The sequence below is a fragment of the Nipponia nippon genome, unplaced genomic scaffold (genome assembly GCF_047370975.1).
Source record: "Nipponia nippon isolate SJK-2023a ecotype South Korea unplaced genomic scaffold, ASM4737097v1 scaffold_13, whole genome shotgun sequence".
In the NCBI taxonomy this organism is placed as follows: Eukaryota; Metazoa; Chordata; class Aves; order Pelecaniformes; family Threskiornithidae; genus Nipponia; species Nipponia nippon.
Window position 1 is genome coordinate 1,980,229 of NW_028262324.1, and position 21,047 is coordinate 2,001,275.

The following is a 21,047-nucleotide window of genomic DNA, read 5'->3' on the forward strand; positions in this document are numbered from 1 at the left end:
ACCGCCGCCGCCGCCCCCCCCCTTTATCCCGCGGGAGCCCAGCGCGGCCGCCCCGCCCGCCGGGAGGGGCCCCGCCCCGCCCCGCCCCGCCCCGCCCCGCCATACCGCCCCGCCCCGCCCCGCCATACGGCCCTTTGCCCCCCTATACCGCCCGTTCCGCCCCTATACCGGCTCCCCCTCCCCCATCTCACCGTTTTCCCGCAGCTTTGGCCGCGCACCCTCAGCAGTCGACAGGGGTTCGGCGGCGGAAAGGTTTCGAACCGCGGGTTCGGAAACGCCGGCAGCAGGCGAGCTGGTGGGGTTTGACCGCCTGCACGCCGCAGGCCGTAAAATAGCGTCTGGTGGTGCGAATAACGCGGGCTCCATATGCCTGAATGTAAAGAAATAGTACGAGTGACTGCTAGGAAAAAACAGGAGGTGAAATATCTGGTTTAGTCCTCAGACATTTCCCCTCCGTGGACAGAGACGGTACCCAAACGCACACCATTAACAACCCAAAAGCACGAGAAAAAGGGAGCTGCGACTGCTTTTGACAGCTCAGCTTAACCCGTGACTCTGAGAACTTGTTTGCAATGCCGTGTGAAACACTTCTTTTTTCGTTAAAAATAAGTGAACACAACCAGACAAAAGGCCAGCGGTGCGGAGCGGGATAGAGCCATGGGAAACACTGGAAAAGCAGGAGGCAAAGTCTTGGCTCGCGCAAGCGTGAGCTCCAGCAAGGGAGTGAGCAGCGCCTGACTATGCCCTGGCTGGCCTCGCCGTCACCGGGCCGGACCCGCGCGGTTAAGGATGCTTCCATCATGCGGCAAAGCACAAACGCTGCCCAGTTCTAACTCAGATTTTCCTGCCAGCTCTGCCCTGCATCGGGGACATCAGAAAGAAAACGGGAGAGTACATGGGGCCGGACGGGTTCCCCTTCCCCGGAGAAGGGAAAGGGCAGCGTGTGCTGCGGGGGCTGCGGCCTCTGGCCGGCGGCGGGGGGCCGGGGCGAGCGGCGTGCGTCCCGGGAGGCAGAGCTGATGCGCTATCGACTTGAGCAAGAGATCAAAGTCAAGGGAGCCGGATTTTCTCTCTGCTTTTTGCATCGCCGGGATTCTCGCGACTGGAAGCTAAATGAAGCTGAGTAGTGAGGAGAAAAAAGGGAAAGCAAAATAACCCTGACTTGGTACTTCACCAGCATCCTTGGAGTCCTTGAAAACATGTTCAAAACCTGGGTGAGCTGACCTCATATGCATGAAAGATGTATAAAAATCATGTCCAGTGGAAAAACCTTTCCCTTTTCACAATTAATCAGCTCTCTGGAGAATTACGGCCTCCAGGCAGGTCACATCAAAGAAGTTGGAGTCAAATGCGTCGGCTGAAAAAGCAGCTCCCGCTGAGGAAAGCTCTCTCCGGCGTATAAAACCCATGGATCACAGGCACAGAGGGAACGAGAAATTAGAGAGGAAGAGTGCGGGGACACCGTCAGCATTAGAGACAGGACCATCGCCCCGTCTGAACGAGCTCTGCTCCGGGTGTGGATCCACCTCCTCCGTTCCCCTCCCTCTGCTTAATGGCATATATATAATTTTGCACAAATAGTAACAAACCAGTTCATCCCCGGAGCCAGCCCAGGCAGGGGCTAAAGGGTGATGGCATCGCCACTGCGGCTCTTTTCAAATAGGGGAACGGACACAAAAGCTTTTGGCGGGCACTGCCGGGGGCCGCTGGCAAAGCGAGGATCCGGCATCCGCCTGGCGCCCGGCCCCGCGGCTGCCCGGCCCCGCTGGCCAACGCGCCTTCTCTTGGGGCCCAACAGAAAGCACAGCGCTGACTGAGAGAAAGCTACGGGGATTTTTAGTTTGCCTTTCTTGAACTGCTCAACAACTTGAATAAAAAGTTATGCTAAAAAAAAGGGTAGGAGATTCCTGTGCCGCTTTAACGCCGCCACGGCAGGCTATGGCGGCACAAGCGGCTGTGTCGCTCGGGTAGCGGTGCGTGATGGAGAGGACAGGCAGATGGATGGCTGAGGACCCGAAAGCAAAATTCAGGCCACCAAAACAAGGCAACTGCTTGAAACAGGTTCAGCTTACCCAGTATACCCATCAGCCAGACTGGGTGCAGGTGTACGAGTGTGCATCACGCGCTGGACCAAAGGAGCTCCACAAAGCTTTTTCTCTCAAAATGAACCTTGTAAGTTAAAAAAAGCTTCAAAAGAGTAATAAGCCGTCAGTGCCACAGTCTGTTCTTTCTCTTGGGAAGACACAGACCTCTGCCAGCGCAGAGGGCGAGGGGAACGGGAGCGCGTTCCCCTCCGAGCTGTGAGTCACGTCCCTGCCTGGACGGCCCCTTCTCCGCTCCCACCCGGCCCCTCTCGGCTCAGCCTCCCGCGCTTCCCAGCCCAGCGCCTTGTGCGGGGACGACATGCTGGCTCACTCGGCCTTCCAGGACTTCAGCTGGGAATTAATGTGCAATTAACTTGTTTCCTTGTAAACTGTCTCTACCAACCCCGTTTCCAGCGCCGGCAGCAACCGCAGCTGCCCTCGCCGGGCCCTCCCTGTGTTCCGTGGCCATCGCTGGGACCGGACCTCGCTCCACTCCCGGGCCATTACTCTCCGTTACTTACAGTTAGTTTAGCTTATTACAAAAGAAAGAGGTGCTGCGTAGTGCCCAAAGGGATCGCTGTGGGACAGAGCTTGCTCTTGGGCCAGGGAGAGGCTTTATTTATCTGTAGTGACCCTCACAGAGTGAACTCTGGGTTACAAACGAGCTTTTATGCTTTTATTGCACTACCTTGGTTTCCTATCAGCACCGACGGGAGAGGAGGGTTGCAAAAGGTTATCACTGTTTTGCATCTTGCAAAACTGGAAAATATCCATTTCCTGCAGACATCAAGGCCTAGACTAAAAAAAGTTCACTTGAAAAATCCACACCGTATAGCTTGTATGCACAGTTTTTACATACACACACAGCAACTGCCGGCACGGAGCAGCCACTGTCCAAAAGTCACGGTAACGGCGTACCCAGGTTATGCAACCGTGTTTTCAGTCCTGTTTCTTGCCACACTTGTATGTGTTTTCTTTCACGTCTGTTTTTCCTCTTAGTGCTCCTTCAGGTCTGCAACTCACATCTATCTCCAAAAATCCCCTTATTTCAGTTCCATGCTTACGGCATCAGTGGGCAAACCAGAACTTGTCGTTATTACCGCAAACTAAAGTCAGGCTGGCAACCCCGAGCTCGCAGCTGGCTCCCCACTCCCACGAGAGAAATCACTGATGCTGGTCAGCCGCTAAAATAAAAAAGGCAACCCCACCAATAACCAGCGATTCCCTCTGAAATCCTGATGCTGCAAATTCTGCTGATGAAACTCCTCTGTCTCCTTTTATTCCTCTTGCTGCAGCTTATTTGCACGCTCCTCGCGTTCGTGGCACGGCGGGTGATACCGGCTGCGGAGCGAGGTGCCGGGAAGCCTGGAAATGAAGCTGCTCCTGGCACGCCTGGAGCTGCTCCCCCGAGACAAGGATTCGGTCTGAAAAGCAGGAAGATTCGAGCAGTCGAAAGACCCAGAGTGATCAACAGCACACAGTTAGAAATATTTGCTGTTGAAAGAACGTTTTTCCCAAATATAGCGATTTTTCCCGTGCTGGTGGTGGTGGCAGAGAGACCCCCAGCGGCTGGGTGCAGGATAAGCCATCACCCTTCACATCCCCACCACCTCCAGGTGCCCCCCGGGAGGCAGCGGGAGGGTTTTGGGGGGCTGAAGGCCAACACAGCCCTTGGGGCGGTGGGAACAGCCCCTCTGGGTAATGACGGCCGGGGCAGGACATCGCCGCTCCTCCCGCTGTCACGCGAAGCTGTGACCGTCCTCAGTGTCCGGGCCCGTACTGCTTTGGCCAGCGCCGGACATACAAAACAAGACATGCAGTCGCTCTGAGTTAAAAAGAAGTTTGGGTTTCCAGCCTAAAAGATCATTTTCCTCTTTCCAAAGATTATTGTTTCGATTTCACTTAAAAGAGCAGGTTTTATTTTATTGGTTTTTCCTTTTCAACTCAAACGAGCTAAACTGGGTTGTGAGGAATTTTTACAAAGTCAGACCAAACTCTGACAGAATATTGGTGGCTTGAAACTGTATTTGCAGCAGATAAATGATCGATGTAAAAAAAGAAAGCAAACAGGAGTCTTATTTGCCTTATGTGAATGCATGCAGGCTGGACGTAAAGCCTGAGTACTAATAATGCAAATTATATGAAGAATAATAATAATTCGGTGTTGCTCATGACCAGGCAGATGCACGGAAGGCTGCCACAGCCACAGCGTCCTCAGCCAGACCAAGCCTGGGAACGCCACCTGCCTTGCGGACCATCCAGGGAATCGGTGGTGCCCATCCAAGGCGCTGCAGCCATGGGCACGACCGGGGACAGAGCTGAGGCTGCGAGCCGCGGGGTGGAAACTTCGCAGGTCCAGAGCGTCCTCGTGGCTGGGCACGCACCTCCTGTGATTTTTCCACCCTCAAACAGCGACAGCTCAGCCTTCACTACGGCAATCCACAGAGACACACCAGGCTGATCGGGAGGAAAGATCAACAAGCCGTAACGCAGATGTGCAAAAAGTAACACTTACATAACGAGGAGGAGGTTTATCACACCGGGAACAAGCAAAACATTTTGCTTTTCGTTACCAGCAACGCTCTGCTTTGTTCTGGCGCAGCACCACAGCGCAGATTTCGGCGGAGGCCGACGCAGGAGCCCCTGCCAGAAGGCCAGTCCCACGCACCAGCGCCGCGGGAGGGCCGGCCTCACCGCAGGCTGCCGACCCCAGCTCCGCTGCGGGCCTTCATCTCACAGCACCGCGCCGGCCATAAAAACTTGCAGTCGATCAGCTTTGTTTCCACTGGGCGGTCCCACAGGGAGAGCTGCATTTTAATAAACATAACGATAGTTAGAAACAGACTTCTTCAAAGGGCTTTACAAACAGAACTCGGTCCTGGCATCACCAGGAGACGGTAAGAGCAGTGTTTGTACAGATGGGGGATGGCAGGCAGGGAGGTTAGGTGCGCAGCCTCCCCCAGCGGGTCCGGGATTTGGGGCTCAGATCAGGCCTCGTTAGGGGACTCGTTAGCTCCCATCCACCTGCTCCCACCCCGCCAGCACCGTTTTAAGTGACGGTGTGCCGCTGGGGCTATTGCATTCGCTCTTCAAGCAGGCAGGAGAGCGTGCGGCAGCTCCTAAAGCCCCGCTGCTCCCTGCATGGAAACACGGCTCCTTCTTCTTGCCCCCGGCCCGGGCTGCGGCGTGCTCCAGGCGGGGTGAGCACGGTTGGGGCACCCCAGCAGTTAAAAACGAAAAAAGAAGTGCACCCCAGGGTGCTGGGGGGTCCTGGGAGTCCTGTGGCTGGGCGGTGGAACCCGGGGCCCCACGCCGGGGCCGGGCACTCGCCCAGGCGCTCCTCTGGCAAGAGGTGAATGCGCGCCGGGCACAGCCAGCCCGCAGCGCTAGGACACTTGCGCGGCTTTGAACCCGCAACCTTGGCTACTGCCAGGCGGCAGCGCTGCCGCGGCGCCACCGCGCGGAATGACAGCTTCCTCCGCCAGCGCTTTGTGGTTGTCGGCGCCGCCCGCCCGCTCCCGCAGCGGCCCCGGCGCTCGCAGCGCAGCCCCCGGCCCCGGCCCCGCTCCGCTCCCGCCCGCGCCGCTCCTCACAGCCGCTTTTTCCCCTCGGGACGGAAGGAGCCGCCTCGAAGGGGCGCAGGCCCGGGCTGCCGAGAGGCGAGGAAGGTGCGGAAGGGGCTCCCCGGCTCGGCTCCCTCCTTCGCCCCAGCATTTTGAGGAGGGCGCGGCCGGAGGCTGCCCAGCACCGCCATCTGCTCGGCAGGAGCCCGCCCTTTCTTTTCAACCATTACCTGAAGTAAATGACAAAGCCGACGCGCTCACGCAGCGCGCAGCTCGCATCCCGTCCCGTTCACAACGCAGCGAGCCGATCATCTTCTAACCCACCTACTGCGGGGCTCGTGAGCTTTTCCTCTGGGCCACCTTCCCTGGACGCTGCGGACAGAGTCATCCAGCAAAACAAGTAAGAGAGAGACGACGTTACCAAAAACAAGTATTACTGCCTGCCTCTGCCACCTGAGCCATCACCATACCAGCAGTCCCTCTTCAAAAGCTCCAAAAAACGGAAATGTACAGCAGAATTCTTGCTCAAAGTGGAAGTTTCGCAGCAGAAAGCTGTTCTTGATGACCAATTTTTAGATCTGCTTAAGGTAACGCTATCCGCTGAAAGTTAAAAAAGCCAAAATTGCTACTGGAAGAAAATGAACCTGTCTGATGTTTAGCGCTCCGTTTCAGCATTGCCCGTGACCTGCAATTCAGTCCGCCTAAAGATTTTCAGGATGTTTAGAGCCATTCATAATGGATTTAAACGCTTTGTTGTAGTTTTCTGGGAAAAACACCACATTTGTTTCTCTTAATTACCTTTTGTAGGTGCTTTGGTAGCCCCAGACCCCTCCTACCACCCACGGATCCACAGTCCACAGGCTGAGAAAGAGTACGCGGTACGATTCTAACCACGCCAAGAAGAGGGCGAGTGGAGTGACGCTGTAAGCTACTTTTTAGACGAAATATTTAAAATTTAGGGAAAAAGTGACCTTTAGTTGTCTCTCTCTCGTCTGTGCTCCCATCTCACAATTACTTTGGTTACTTTATGACACTTAAACTCATTCAAACGTATTTATTTGAAGACACAGTTATCAAAATAGCGATCTGTGAAATAAAACCAACTGGAAGTATAAATAGCCATGTCTGCAGAACCTAAGTCGCAAGGTTTCTCCATCCCTAAGCCCGCTCCCTCCTACCCAATCATGGATCTCTTCCTTCCCCTCAGTCGTACTTCATCCAGCCTTTTGATCACAGGGCCGGATTTTTTAGATGTGGCTGCATAGGCCTGCAGCAGAGCTTTAAACATCGTTTCAGTATCCGGATGAGTACTGAGGAAGGCTTTTTCCAGCACATACAAATCAACTCCTTTATCCTCCGGAAGCCCCGAAATAAAACTGAGTCCAAAGTCTATCAGCACCAAGTCCAGCTTCTCTGTGGGAGGTCGCAGAAGGATGTTGGCAGTTGTAAGATCCCCGTGTATAAGATCTTCATCGTGCATTCTTGCTAACAGCTCACCCATCTTCTCCGCTAAGGTAAGGAGGCTACCGGTATCACTTCCACTCTGCTGTACAGAATTAATATGATCTTGAACAGTAATCGAGTCTACGATATCTTCAAGATAGATGGAGTTGGTGACATAATCCACAAAGTAGACCACTGGAGCTGAAATCCCTGTTTAAAAAAAAAAAAAAAGAACAAATGAAATGCTAGCGGTTAATTTACAGGATTTTCCAACTTTAACGATACGACCGATACAAGCCTGCAGCGGAAACGCCAGCTGAGATCAGCCCCACCACTGATAACCCACGTCTAGCAATTCCCCCCGCCAGCCCCCGGGTTCCAGCCCACGCTGTGCGAGCCTCCAGCCTGAAATCTAGCTGGCAGCCCGAGCCTGGGAACAGGCTCAGCCCCTCCTGGGGCGAGACCCCCGGGAAAAAGGGATGCACAGGGGCTTTCTGGCTGAGGACAGCCTGCGTTTTAGGGGGGCACCCTGGAAAAGCAGCGCGGGCCGCCCCAGCATGAGAAGAAACCGCCTGCATCCCTGGGGATGAGGCAGGGAGGCCGCCGAGTGCCTGTAATTCGCCCTGCGGGACGCGGGGAGCCCGGGGTGCCGGTGACCACGGAGGCAGCCGGCGCCCAGGGGTGCCGGTCCCGCCGGGGCAGCCCGGCCCCGCCGCCCCCGGGCCCCACCTGCCCGCCGGCACCGCAGCAGCGACCGCGCCTCCTGCGCCGTCCGCCGCCGGCTGAGCCGCTCCTCCAGCGCCGGGTGCCGGTACCGCTTCGGGATGCGCAGCTTGGCCACCGCCGCCCGCCCGAGGAAGAGCCCCCGGTAAACGCGGGCCTCGGCGCCCTGCTGCACCAGCCGCAGCCCCGGCAGCGGTGGCGGCGGCGCCTCGGCCACCACAGGGCCCGCGGCGCCCGCCTCGGCCTCGGCCTCGGCCTCGGCCTCGGCCTCGCCCGTCGCAGGGCCCGGGGGCCCCGGCTCCCCCGTCGCAGGGCCCAGAGGCCCCGGCTCGCCCGTCGCAGGGCCCGGGGACCCCCGCTCGCCCGTCGCAGGGCCCAGAGGCCCCGGCTCGCCCGTCGCAGGGCCCGGGGACCCCCGCTCGCCCGTCGCAGGGCCCGCGGGCCCGGCCGCAGCCACGCCGCAGCGCAGGCCGCCCGCCTCAGCCTCGGCCGCCGCCATCCCAGGGCCCCGCCGCCGCACAGCGCACGCGCGTGCCCCCCCTTCGGGAATCTCCGGCGGCCTCGGCCGGAAACCGACGAACGCCGCAAGCTCCGCCCCTCCCCCGCTTGTACCGCTCCCGGCGCCCTCGCTATAGCGCGCGTGCCCCACCGCCGCCTTCTTCTCCCACAACCCCATAAGCCCTGCTGCGCTCTGCCTACCCCTGCCGTGCTGGGGGGCACTGAGTAGCTGCAGGACGCTAGGACTTGTGCCTGAGCCGGGGCATTGCCCTGTATTTCTGCCAGTGCAAAAGCAAGACCCGCGACTGCTGGATGGGCACCTTCCCAAGGCGGCAAGCAGGGTCTGCCCGCGGTGCTCCCAGCACCGCCTCAGAGCCGTCTGCCAGGGCATCGCCCCTGGGACACCACTACCGGGGCATTGCCACCAGGGTGGTTCACCACCAGGACATCACCACCAGGACATCAGCACCAGGGCATCACCACCAGGATGGTCCACCACCCGGATGATCCACCACCAGGTTGATCCACCACCAGAACATCACCACCAGGATGATCCACCACCAGGAGTTCACCGCTGGGACTCCACCACCAGGACATCACCACCAGGACATCTCCACCTCTGGCTCTTGGCGCTTCATGTGCCAAAAGCCTTTGCTGGAGCCCGTGCAGATCCACTGCAGCTGCCCAGTTGGTGGCTGGGGAGGAGGAGGAGGCTGCCCGTCGGCTGCAGGGGTTGGCCAGCCTGCAACAGGGATGGTGCGACCCGGGGGCCTGTGCTGGGCAGCACCAAAGCTTCTGGCTCTGATGCTGGCACGGGCTGCTCGCACGGTGACTTGGGTGCCCCCAGTTCCTCAAGCAGCCAAGCCCCGCATCTCCATGTTAGTAAAAGATGGACAAACATCATGATCTCGGGAGCAGTAGTTGGGTTTTTATAGCACACTGAAAACCCGCAGCTCTACTGGGTGATCTGCATATACTGCAACTTATGTTCCCCAGAAGATACAACAGGCTTTAGCCCAGTCCGTGTAAATACGTTTTCAGTTGTTGCCTTTGGAGGTGCCACAAGTTCGTTTTGTCTTTGTTTTCTCATTCTCAACATTTGTTTCCTTTTCAGAACATTCATATTTTATTAACACATTCCATACAGCTTACTTGTCATTGCATGGTGGGATCATGCCTGGCAAATATTTATCTTGCTTCGGTAACAACTGTTAAACAACCTTCCCAAGGTCTCAATGACAGGGGTAATCGAGCCCGCCATTCGGCCCGCTTGCGGCATCCTCCTTGGGCTGCCCTCACTGCGGCAGGGCCGCAGGAGCCCGGCAGCTCAGCCAGGGAAACAGATGCATTCCTGGGCTCCAGGGCTGGAATTTGCAAATGCCACAATCCATCCTATCAACAATGAGGTTTTCTCTGTGTTGCGGGCAGATTTTATCTAAGCATCCGTGCACGGCCCCCCCCGACACACATATATAACCTGTGAGCACGGGCACGCAGACGCCCTCGGTCCGTTCTTCTGGGAAATATGATAGTCTTCTCTCATGCTGGCCAAAAACATCCTCCAGAGCTTTCAAAATACAAAAGAAAATATTTCTGCTTTATTTTCCCCGTTATTTTATTTATTTAAATTTTATCTTCCCTGTGATTTCACTTATTCTTTTCTCTTTGCATGCAATCAACAGTTGACATAGCCCTTGGAAACCATCTAGAGCCATTTACAATATTTATGGTATCACCCAGTATTTTTATTGGAATATTGAATCACCCCAGAGAATTGCACTGAAGCCACAGACTCTGGGGTAAATTGTTTAATTATGTGACTTTGTTCTCTTGGTGACAAGCATTTATAAACTCTCCTTTTACAAACAATGTAATTGAGTTAAAAATTGCAGCGCAGCAAACCAAGCTAATGGCAACCAAGGCAGATCCCATGGGCTCCCCCCGGCTCTCCTGCCGATCCCTCGGCATCGGGCAGGCCGCAGCGCGGCGGGCAGCTCTCCCATAGCCCCCCGGCTCATTTAAGGATGGAGGCTGCGATCCTCAGAGCCGGACAGCCTGAAAAAGGGCTGAATTTGGGCTACATCAGGACTCAGGTGGCTCCTCGGGCCCAGCTAAGGTGCTTGTTGGCTCTGAGGTTGTGTCCTCGACCTGCAAAGTTGCAAAGTGCGGGCACAGGGATGAACCCTCCTGTGCGCAAGTTCACGGCGCCAACTCCCATCGCAGCTCAAAATTACAGATCTTGGGCGATTCCCCGGGCAGGAGGATGCTCTGGGCAGGGCGGGCTGTGGGGACCGGCCACCCAGCCGAGGGGCGCGGGGACGTGGGGGGTTGCCGCAGGCTGCCACGCTGGAGGCATCCCTAAAACGTGGGGGAAACAGGACCCACGGGGCGCCCACCAGTGCTGACCGGCATTTCCAGCGAACCCCCCAGGGCTGGGATAACATAAAAGAAAATGCGTGCAGCCTGGCGTAATAAGGAGAAAGCTCTCTGGGCTGCAAACGAGCATGCAATAAATGCAGGTGCCTGGCGAGCTGGCTCCATCCCAGCCAGCTGTAACTCTGGTGCCTGCTCTTGGATGATAATTTTCATCAATAACTGAACTGAGCTTGGTCAGTTTTCCCCTGAATCCCTTCCCAAGGGTCAATTGCAATTCGAGAAAATGTGCTCGAGTGTGTGATGAGCGTTGCTGAAACACCGCGTCTTCCTTTTTCCAGGACGGACTTCTCTCTCCTCTTGTATTTATATTTTCAGTTGTGATTTTTAAAGCCTCTTTTAGCTGCTCCAGCCGGGTTGTGTTTCCAAGCGCAGGCTGCTCTTCAGGAAGCACATTCCTGCGGCTCAGCCCTGGAGATGCGTTCGGCTGCGAAGCAGGAACGCGCCCTCCTGCCCCGCAAGCCAAGAGCGAGATAAGGATCAGCCGGGAACCGGCACTGCCAAGACACACAGTCTGGAGAGGAGGAGGAGGAGGAAAGCATCGCAGGAGGGAGCAAGGCTAGAAACATGCCGGCAGACACGAAGCATGAGCCGGTCCTGGTGGATCCAGGCCCTCCAGACCTTCTCATGCGGAGCTCAGGGACAAAGCTACTGCCTTCAACAGGCCCAGAATACCCATTAGCTACAAACGGCATGGTAAGAAAGATGCACTTTGAAAGCCACGAAGGAAGATTTTTGTCCCAAATTATCCCTGCTGTACAGCAGAGCAGGTTTTCACTTTTTTTTTCAGAGGACCATAACCCAGCCACGCGCAGCATCGACGCGGCGGCTGCGTTTCTGTACGTACCGACGTCATCTTTTTGGCCGCCTTTTGTACACATACCATAAAGCGCTGCCTGTGCTCCCCAGGACCTCGCCTCCTTGCCGTCTGTGCTCATAACGTTTATTGCCCTCCCAGAGAACGGGAAGCTTCCAGAAAATGTCAGGGGTGCATATATACGAATGCTGAGTGACCATGGGGAAAAATATCGGTTCTTCTCACACTGAAATCATCTGAGAAGGAGGGAATGGCTCAGGCAAATTGCAGATCATGTAGCCAAGAGTGGGTTTTCCCAGCGGCTGCCGAGGCCTGTAGCTCCCCTCTGGCTCTCCGCCGGGCGTGATGGGGAGCCACGCGTGGTGACATCTCTCCCGGTTCATTACACAACGCACCCAAAATGTATAGGCTTGAGCTCCGGGGAGGACCTGCAGGGGCCAGGGATCACGGGCAAGGTCACGCTGCATCCCCAGCATCCCCCTGCATTCCCAAACCGTGGAACATGAGCCCAAACACAGGGCTCTGGTGCCTGCTGCCCACTGCGAACTGGCCTCGTACCTGTCTTGGGGAAGAGAAAATTGCAGTCATTTCTCCCTCCACGTGTCATGAGAGCCGGCTGTGATTTCAGAGCGGTTTAAACTACTGTCACATGAATTACAAATCCTATTGAAAAGCTCCTGGCATGAACACCATGGGCTCCTGTCGGCTGGTGGTGGTGGTTGAAGCCGTTCTTCCCTCAGTGCGTGATCCCTCTGCAGCTGTGTTTGTATCAGATACACGGTTTTAGAAGAGGTATTTTTAAATACTGTATTTCCATTGAAATTAGAGCACACGTACAGGAAGCATTTATTTAATCTATAAACCAGGTAGATGATTTGAAACACTTTTAATATTCACTATGACTTTGAGAAGAAACAATACCGAAACTTTGATCAGCTGCTGCTTATGTTGCAGGCCAGATCTCCAACAGACTAAGGCTGAAAGGATACACACGGTCTGGTATTGCACATCTCAAGCATCCCAAAACTACGAGTTGGAGCAAAAAAAGAGCTGGCACCCCTGGTCTCCAGAGCAGAGACATGACATGTATCCCCCTACTTAGAAGAATAACGATTCTTTAAATATTTAAATGCCCCGTTAAGTTAACATGTGGAATGACTGAAAAGCTCTTTCAAAACAATACCGCCTGTTCCTCATTCTCCATCGAACCTGTTTACTTTTACCTGTGTCGGAGGGGTGTGCCTGCACCACCAGCACGACGCTGCAGACCTTCCCCAGCCTGATCCTGGACGGCGGCAAACAGCTTTGCCAGCACGGGCTCCACAGAGCGCTGGGCTGGAGCTTGTGTTGTCAAAACCGTGTGATTAAATGAAATACCACCTGCAGTCACGTACCAGCTGGCAATGCGGGTTTACCATCATTTGCACTTACCCCTCCGCGGCAGCGCCGGGTGCGTGGCCCCGCGGAGGCCGTGCAAGCCCACCCCCAGCCCGCGACGGCGCATCTTCGCTGCGCGGGTCCCCACGCCAGCCGGGTTACAGCAAACTCCTGAGCACCGCGCGTACTTCACCGCACGCCGCGTACTGCACCGCCGTGCAACCCGCCCGGCAACTGCAGCCGGCGTGAACCACGCCAAGGGAGAATGTTTGCACTGCGTTGAAGAGTTTTGAAAGCACTTCTAGGCATTATCAAGTTTTGCAAAATCCTTGTTTTACAAACCGGACTTTGGGATACATGAATTTAGCCTCAGATTCAGAAAAAAATCGTGCATCCAAGTGCAAGTCCCAGCGTCTTTGATGCAGTAGCCGGCAGGAAGGTTTCTGTTCCACTGAGCAGAAAAAGAACGTTACTTGCAAGGCAAGCTGAATCCTGAAATCCTTTGCCTAACGGAGCACTGTGCAGGGGGAAGGAGAGAAGCTCGAGAGACTGGTCCTTTCTTTCCAACAGAAAAGTAAGAGTGCAAACTCAGCCATGCTGCTTTTCAGCTTGGAAGCGGTCACTCCTTTCCCAGCAGGTTTGCTTTGGCTTTGCAACCCAGCTACCCCAAAATTATAACAAACCATGGATCTCTTGTGGCCTTCCTAGAGGCGTTCTAGTCTAGAGGAGCAAAGCTCTGCATCAGGGAGGGTCTGCAGTCAGCGAGGAGATTCCTATTCCTGGCTCAAGGCAGACAGCCCGGGGACAGGGCTGTCATTCCACAGCCGTACCCGGCCCCAGCCTCCTCCCCAGACCAATTAGCAATACACCCCTGGGAACACGTCCCCAGCCGCCCTGCTCCGGCAAACCTCCGCCGCACGCCCAGCCCCGGCTCATCCATCGCCCCGCTCCGCTCCTCCTGGCCCCCGCCCCGGCCCCCGCGGCGGCGCCCCGAGCGGCACAGCCCAGCCCGGGCGGCCCGCCGGGACCCCCCCCCTCGCTCGCCAGGGCTCCCCGAGGGGCGGGCAGGGCGACTACAAGCCCCAGGCTGCCCGGCCCGGGGGCAGGGCGGGAGCGACGTGGCGCTGCGCGGCCCCGCTCCGGCCGCCGGACCCCGCTGCGCTCCGCTCCGCTCCGCCCCGCCGCCGCGGAGCGCCGGGGGCTCTGCCCGCCGCGCCATGGGTGAGTGCGGGCCGGGGGCGCGGGGGGAGGCGGCGGGACCCCCTCGGGAAGGGGCGGCCGGGCTGGGGACGGGCGCGTCCTGCCCCGGGAAAAAGTTTCCAGAAAGAAAAAAAAAAAAAGTTTGCAGCTTTTCCTAAAGGCTGAGACCGCCTCTCCCCCCCCAACCCCCTTTCTCCCTCTTTTTAGCACTCCCAGCAGCAAACGCACGGAGAGAAGCAGCTTGCCGTGGCAGGGCCCCCTCCCGGGAGCAGGGCTGCGGGCGGGAGCGGGGACGGGGGTGCGGGGGGCCCCGCGGCCTCGCTGCGGGCAGAGGCGCCCGTTGGCCCTGGGCGGTGCGAAGCGGGGCTCCAGCAGCTCCGGAGTCAGCCCCGGCTCAGCCAGGTCAGCGGCACCGGTTGCTGCTCCGTCCTGGAGCACGGCCCTCCGACCAGATCTTGCGGTAGGCAGGGAATCGCCGGGCAGAGCTCCTTGGGAGGCCCGCCAAACTTTCTGTCCTCATGCGAAGATCTGAGGAGCCCGCGAGTTCCCCAGCTACATCAGAACAGGCTATATACAAAGCTGCATTTCAGTCGAAGTTCGTAAACTCCATCCCTGGAGGTATTCTCCATCCCTGGAAGTATTTAAAAGCTGGGCAGACGTGGTGCTCGAGGACATGGTTTAGCGGTGGCCTTGGCAGCGCTGGGTTAACGGTTGGACTCGATGATCTTACGGGTCTTTTCCAACCTAAACGATTCCGTGATTCTATGAAACTATTACTGCTCATCAAACTAACAAGAAATACAGCAAAATCTGATGGGATCGGCTGTGGTATTTAGAGCGGGGCTGTCTGTGTCTAATTGAGTTTGTGGCTTGAAGCTAACGGCATGCCCGCTTTGTGCAAAGCCTTTTGTTCTCAGTGAGCAAATATTTTTTCTAATTATCTGCGTAACATGTACAAGGAGTGATAAAAGCAGAGCAGGTAGTCACACCGAGCACGGTAGGAGGGACTGGCACGTAGCTGGGATGGCGTGAGTAACACAAAACACAAAATAAGTACAAATACAGAATAAATACAAATATAAATATAGCCATCACTGAGAAATAACCTTTATTGCTAGCTGTAATTAAAGGCCGAGGAGAGACACTTCCTATTAAACACAGCTTGTGAGGGGAAAAAAGCCCTTAGGCAGGGTGAGGAAAGTTTTCCATGGTCTGGTGGTTGTGTCCACATTCTTTCCACATACAGTCTGCTGAAACTGTATTTCTAATTAAACAAAGGCAACGTGAGAATACAGGTAGCAGCATATGCTGGGGACCAGCGCAAAGCCCTAAGCTAACGCGCTTTACCTGCGCCCTCGGAGTTGTGCCGGGGGGAGGTCACTGTCACCGCTGTTCCCCCGGGGTCCCTGCGTCAGTGCGGGCTCTCCTGCCACGTGCGATCCCCCCGCCGTGACGTGACTGATGGGTCACACGTGGGCACCCTCCCGTCCTCTCCCCGGGGTGAGAACCGTGTGCAGCAAGCACCTTTCTTTTTTTTAGAGTTGTTTGGGGTGGCTTGGTTGGTTTGGGTTTGGTTTGCTTTTGCTGTTGTTTTTTCTTGTTTTAGCTAAACTCCCATACTTACTAAACTTGCATGCTCAGCTGTATGGGAAGGGCAAGGTCAAAGAATCGCTTCTTGTATTTGGGGCGGGCATCAGTGAGCTTTTCAGCTCACGATCAAGTTTGTCCCATCGTCCTGGACCAGCCTGAGAAGGTTGTGCCTGGCTCGGGGATCCTGGGCGCTGTGTGCTGTAGAAGGAGAGATGAAGACATCGGGGCCGCCCCCCCAAAGTCATGCTGAGAGTGCAAGATTAACTCGGAGAAATAAACTTCTGTGAGCAGTGTTTTTAATGGCGCGGTAGGGAGTGAGAATGTGGAGCCTGCGGTGATGCCACACGCACTGAAACGTGAAAACGATAGCGCAGAACAATTCAGAGCCAGAAAGCAGAAGCTGCGTTTCCTACCCAGAACAGGTTTCGTAACTAGAATCAAGGGACACCACAGAGGATCCCCCTATACAATTCCAGGCACTACAAATCACAGTCCTCCTTCAATACAAGTCTTAACTTTGTTAGCAAAGTCCTGTTTCCACAGTTCTGCACCCCAAATGAGTGCCCCTGCAGACAGTGGAAGCGTGTGCAGGCCTGGCAGGTTGTGTGACTATCGGCAAGTGATAGCCTCTGCACGTGACCGAGTGACCGGGGGGGAAATTCAGCATCGTGGCTTTGTAGATGGAAAACTTGGGGTTTCCTGGGAGAGCTTTTCCCAGCTCGTGCATGCTGCCAGCTTGCCTGCTAGCGCCAGAAAACTGAACCTAGCATTGCTTGCTTGTTTTCCAGGTCGTGCACTGCTGGTCCTCCTCTTGTCTGCAACGGTCTCGCTCCTGGGTGGGCTGATATTTGGATACGAGCTGGGGATTATCTCCGGTGCGCTGCTTCAGTTGCAGATAGACTTTCACCTCAGCTGCTTCAAGCAAGAAGTTCTCGTGAGCGCCCTTCTTATCGGAGCTCTCCTCGCCTCGCTGGTTGGGGGGATCCTCATCGACCGACATGGACGCAGGAGAGCAATCCTGGTCAGCAACTTGGTCCTGTTGGTTGGCAGCCTTCTTCTCACGCTGGCGAGGTCATTTATCGGGCTGGTCCTTGGGCGCATGACCGTGGGCTTTGCCATCTCTGTCTCATCCATGGCCTGCTGCATCTATGTCTCAGAAATGGTGGCTGCTCATCAGCGAGGGCTGCTGGTGTCTCTCTATGAAGCGGGCATCACTGTAGGCATCCTGCTGTCCTATGCGCTGAATTACATCTTTGCGGACGTGGACGAGGGATGGAGGTACATGTTTGGACTGGCCATTGCCCCGACGGCCATGCAGTTCCTCAGCATCCTCTTTCTCCCAGTGAACCCTGTTAAGTTCAGCTCGTGGGACTCAGACTGCCAGAAGGGCCTCATTCAGTTGCAGGACACTGAGGACAGAGCAGCAGCAAAGCGGGAGCCCTGTAAGGAGAAGCATTACTCGTTTCTTGACCTTTTCAGGACCAGAGACAACATGAGAAGGCGGACGCTGGTGGGCCTGGGGCTGGTGCTCTTCCAGCAGTTCACTGGGCAGCCCAATGTGCTGGGCTATGCCTCCAAAATCTTCCACTCGGTGGGGTTCCAGAGCAACTCCTCGGCCATCCTGGCCTCTGTCGGGCTGGGGGCGATAAAGGTGGTGGCCACGCTTGTTGCGATGGCCTTTGCAGACAAGGCTGGCAGGAGAGCACTACTCATGGCTGGCTGCGTGGTGATGGCCATCTCCGTCACCACCATTGGCCTCACCAGCCGCATTGCTCCGCTGGCCATGGCCAGGGACTGCAAGGCAGCTGCAGACCCCAACGCATCCCACAGCTTCACCCAGCACCCCCTGACACCTGGATCCTCCCAGCCTGGTGCGTCACTCATCCCACCCGCATTAGGTACTGGCAAAGGTCAGGCAGGCCCTGAGTTTGCTGCCGCAAGGAGCCTTGCAAAAGCTTTTGCCCATACTCAAAGCAGAGAGGGTGTTCCCGATTCTTCCCTCGCTCAGAAAAGGAGCTTGGTAGGTCAGGCCAAAGAGGAGGCAGTGGGAAGCACTGGCCCTCCTTTCGGTGGTGCTCCCTGGGCAGAACATATGGTTTTAAATTGGATTACGCTGCTGAGCATGATGGCTTTTGTGAGTGCCTTCTCAATTGGATTTGGACCAAGTAAGTATGGTGTTTATATATCCTTGTACTAACCCAGAAAATAAAACTCTGATCTTTATAGTCTGCTTGAAACATTCATTATGTATCTGCTTTACCAAGCAGCTCAGTGTCTGGGAACTGGAAATTTATCCCCTTCAGCCCACTGAATAATTTTCTAGCATTGCAGCTCTGTCAGCTATAGGGCTGGTACAGCAGTAGAATAACTTTCTCTTCCATGCTATCACTACCCTTGTAATGTTTTTTTTTGTCAAGCTCGTTGCAAAAGCAGAGTATCCCACAAGCACTACCTAATCTTCCTGGCACCCCGATGAGGAGGAAAGTAGAGGCCTGAGGACAGAGGGACCGAGGGGCTTCTCCTCTGTGATGAGGAAAGTCAGTGGCAGAACTGGAAGCAGAACCTCCTCAGAAGTTTCGCAATATCAGTTGGTCTTTTTCTGAAATCATTATTTACTCATCAGATGAGAACAGAGATTAGTTCGTGCTTCCATGTAAGCTCTAGTGTTTTCTGGCATTTATTGCTTCAAATGCTTTGATGGGAGAAAACAGCACCTAACTCAAGGAAAAACAGAAGCAAGCACACAGCAAGTCTCATGGGTTTGACAGCAACCCTGTAAGTTATTTCAAGCAAAATAACCCTGGGATAGGAGAGAGTACTTTAAGATACATATTGCTTTAGCTCTGATTTTAGCCCAAACGTTGTCTCCCCAGTCCTCTCCCTTTCTCACTTCTTTACAAAGAGCATGTCCTGGCAGCAGGTATGCCAGGTCTTTTCCAGCTCCCCTGAATGGAGTGACCCACTCCCTTCCTTGCTTCTTTGCTCCCTGGACCTCTTCATTGCCCTTTCGTTCCTCCATGGAGTGCCGAACGTGGGAGTTTTGAAGTGTTCTGCTGTGACCTGACTCTGAGATCGATGAATGTTTGACACCACCAGCAGCGGGTGCCGGGTGAAGCCAGAGTTTAAAACCCCTGCTGAAATCTTCCTTGCCCATTTCCCAAATAAATTGCTTACCTCCTCCAACTGTCTTTCTGATGTCTCTAATCCGTGCAGTGACCTGGCTGGTCCTCAGTGAGATCTACCCTGCTGGGATAAGAGGAAGAGCCTTCGCCTTCTGTAACAGCTTTAACTGGGCTGCCAATTTACTGATCAGCCTCTCCTTCCTGGACCTTATTGGTAAGTGGCCGTCCCCCATCCCTCCATCTCCCACAGCTGGTTAGGGAAGGTGGCCACCACAAGCTGTTTGGAGATTAAGTGGCATTTTGAACCCTGGGGACTTGATGCTGGGATAGGTGTGACCCTGATGCCTCTGAGAGCAGAAAAAACAGGTACCAGCAACACTGGTCTGAGCCCCTCCATCACCCGTTTTGTAAAAATCATCCATCGCCCACTGGGCTGCAGTGTAATACTGCAGTATCAGGAAGCTGCGGAGTTTGCAGCTTTTCTGCCGATAGCTTTACGCTGTTTCTTGCTAGCAGAGCTCTCGGCTGAGGCATTCAGCGGGCACTGCTGGCCCCTGGAGCCCGGCTGCCTTCTCCTTCCCTCTGTGGTGCTGCTGGCAAAGCCTGGTGTGCACCATCCCTCTCCCTTGCTGATTCCCAGTCCAGACCTTGCAGATAAGGAGCTTTCCCTGCCCTTTTGAGGGCTTCTCAAAATAAAATGCCCCTGTCAGGAACCAACGACCACCTCGCAGTAAGCAACCAGCTTCCTCTGTATCCCACGATGTGACCTGTCTCCGATGGACCCTTCATGCGCTTGAATCTCTCCGCAGATGCCATTGGTTTCTCCTGGATGTTTCTTCTGTATGGACTGATGGGAGTGATGGCTGTTACATTCATTTACTTTTTTGTTCCTGAAACGAAAGGACAGTCCTTAGAGGAGATAGACCAGCAGTTCTCCAGGAAACGGTACGTGTGCTCTTGTACCAGCGCGAGTGCTGGCTTTGGGGGCTTCCCACCAGCAGCCCCAGAGGTCTGTGGCGCTGGGCAGCCCAGGGCTGTTGCAAAGTCTGGTCAGTGCCGCTGAGAAGCCCTCAGGTTTGCACAGGCCTGTGGGACGGGGTGTGAGCTGCAGCGTGCTTCAGCAGCAGGACACGGCACCGAGCCTTGCGGCCATGCTGCTGGAGGGTACTAGTGATGCTCGGGAGGAAAAGGGCTAAAAAACAGGGCTTGTGGGTGAGGGCAGGAGAGCAGGACCAGAGCATGGCACAGGCAGGTCAGGACTGTGAGGTCCTTAGAATAATCCTGGACTGATCCTTCTCCTCTGGGGCAGAGACATCTCCTGGTGTAACACACACCACAGGCTCTCACCAGGTAATTTCCACACAAAGCCCATAATTCTGGCTGGGCTAGGGAAGATCGAGTGGTATTTGTGCAACGAGGGAGGTGGCAGGGAAGGATCGCTGGAGCAGAGGGAGGTTGTGCAGCCGCGGGATGACCAGGGGCAGGAGCACAGACCCCGGGGGGTGGCTGGGGAGGGGTACCCGCTGTAAACCCCTGCCTGCCTCCGGGCTCCCCGCGAGCTGCAGCTGCTGCAGCTGACCTTCGCCATTGCCTGGCAGGGTGTGGGAAGGAAACGTGTTTAAGCAGCGACGTGGAAGAGGAGCGAGCTGCGCACACGCCCAGTACCAGAGAGTGGAGCGTGCCAGCAGCACCTGAAACCACAGACATGCCCGCAGCATTGCCCTGAGGAGAGAAGCGGGCTCTGCCATCAGGACAGGTCTTTTCCATGGCCTTTAACTGGTGACCAACGGTTCTCGCTGCAGTGCCTTAGATCTTGGGACATGATGATAGCTGTCCTTTGGGTCCTTGGAGGATCATAGGTCCCAGGCAGGGAACACGTCCTCCCTTTGCTATCTTCTGTTTTTCATTGTTTGTATCTCCTGTCATTTAAGAGATTAATGTTTTTGTACACAGGAATTAAAGCACAACTTTTGCTTTCCATCCGGGCAGTTTATTTGTGAGCAAGGTGTATTATTTTCCAGTTCTTTGAAATACTTGAGGCTTTACAGCGCGGACATTAGTGCAGGAGGAGTGTGTCAAGCACTCAGCAGCCTACATTAATATTGTTACCCTTTGTAACGTCTGTGTAGGAGCCCGGAGTCTGCGATGGGAGCTAATGCAGCTCACCCTCCCGTGTCAGTGGAGGCAGAACGAGCGC

At 55.5% G+C, this 21,047-nt stretch overlaps 2 protein-coding genes across 2 annotated transcripts; one reads left to right on the forward strand and one right to left on the reverse strand.

Annotated features, from left to right (window-relative positions):
• Positions 1-6,686: 6,686 nt before the first annotated feature.
• Positions 6,687-8,337, reverse strand: TP53RK (TP53 regulating kinase). Its single transcript, XM_087750379.1, has 2 exons — positions 7,820-8,337; positions 6,687-7,300 (listed from the first exon to the last, which is right to left on the reverse strand). The coding sequence occupies exons 1-2, from the start codon at positions 8,310-8,312 to the stop codon at positions 6,822-6,824; spliced, it is 972 nt and encodes a 323-aa protein (XP_087606505.1). The 5' UTR covers positions 8,313-8,337; the 3' UTR covers positions 6,687-6,821.
• Positions 8,338-14,063: 5,726 nt separating this feature from the next.
• SLC2A10 (solute carrier family 2 member 10) lies at positions 14,064-20,843 on the forward strand. The gene is made up of 5 exons (XM_087749938.1): positions 14,064-14,159; positions 16,517-17,893; positions 18,942-19,064; positions 19,660-19,795; positions 20,449-20,843. Exons 1-5 carry the CDS (start codon positions 14,156-14,158, stop codon positions 20,543-20,545), a joined length of 1,737 nt encoding a protein of 578 aa, XP_087606064.1. The 5' UTR covers positions 14,064-14,155; the 3' UTR covers positions 20,546-20,843.
• The last annotated feature ends 204 nt before the right edge of the window (positions 20,844-21,047 follow it).

Excerpts from the sequence above, each read along its gene's own strand:
- TP53RK (XM_087750379.1), bottom strand. The coding sequence starts at position 8,312 with ATGGCGGCGGCCGAGGCTGAGGCGGGCGGCCTGCGCTGCGGCGTGGCT. Across the intron at positions 7,301-7,819 it reads GCTGCGGTGCCGGCGGGCAG|GGATTTCAGCTCCAGTGGTC; the intron begins GTGGGGCCCGGG and ends TTTTTTAAACAG.
- SLC2A10 (XM_087749938.1), top strand. Across the intron at positions 17,894-18,941 it reads CTCAATTGGATTTGGACCAA|TGACCTGGCTGGTCCTCAGT; the intron begins GTAAGTATGGTG and ends TAATCCGTGCAG. Across the intron at positions 19,796-20,448 it reads CAGCAGTTCTCCAGGAAACG|GGTGTGGGAAGGAAACGTGT; the intron begins GTACGTGTGCTC and ends ATTGCCTGGCAG.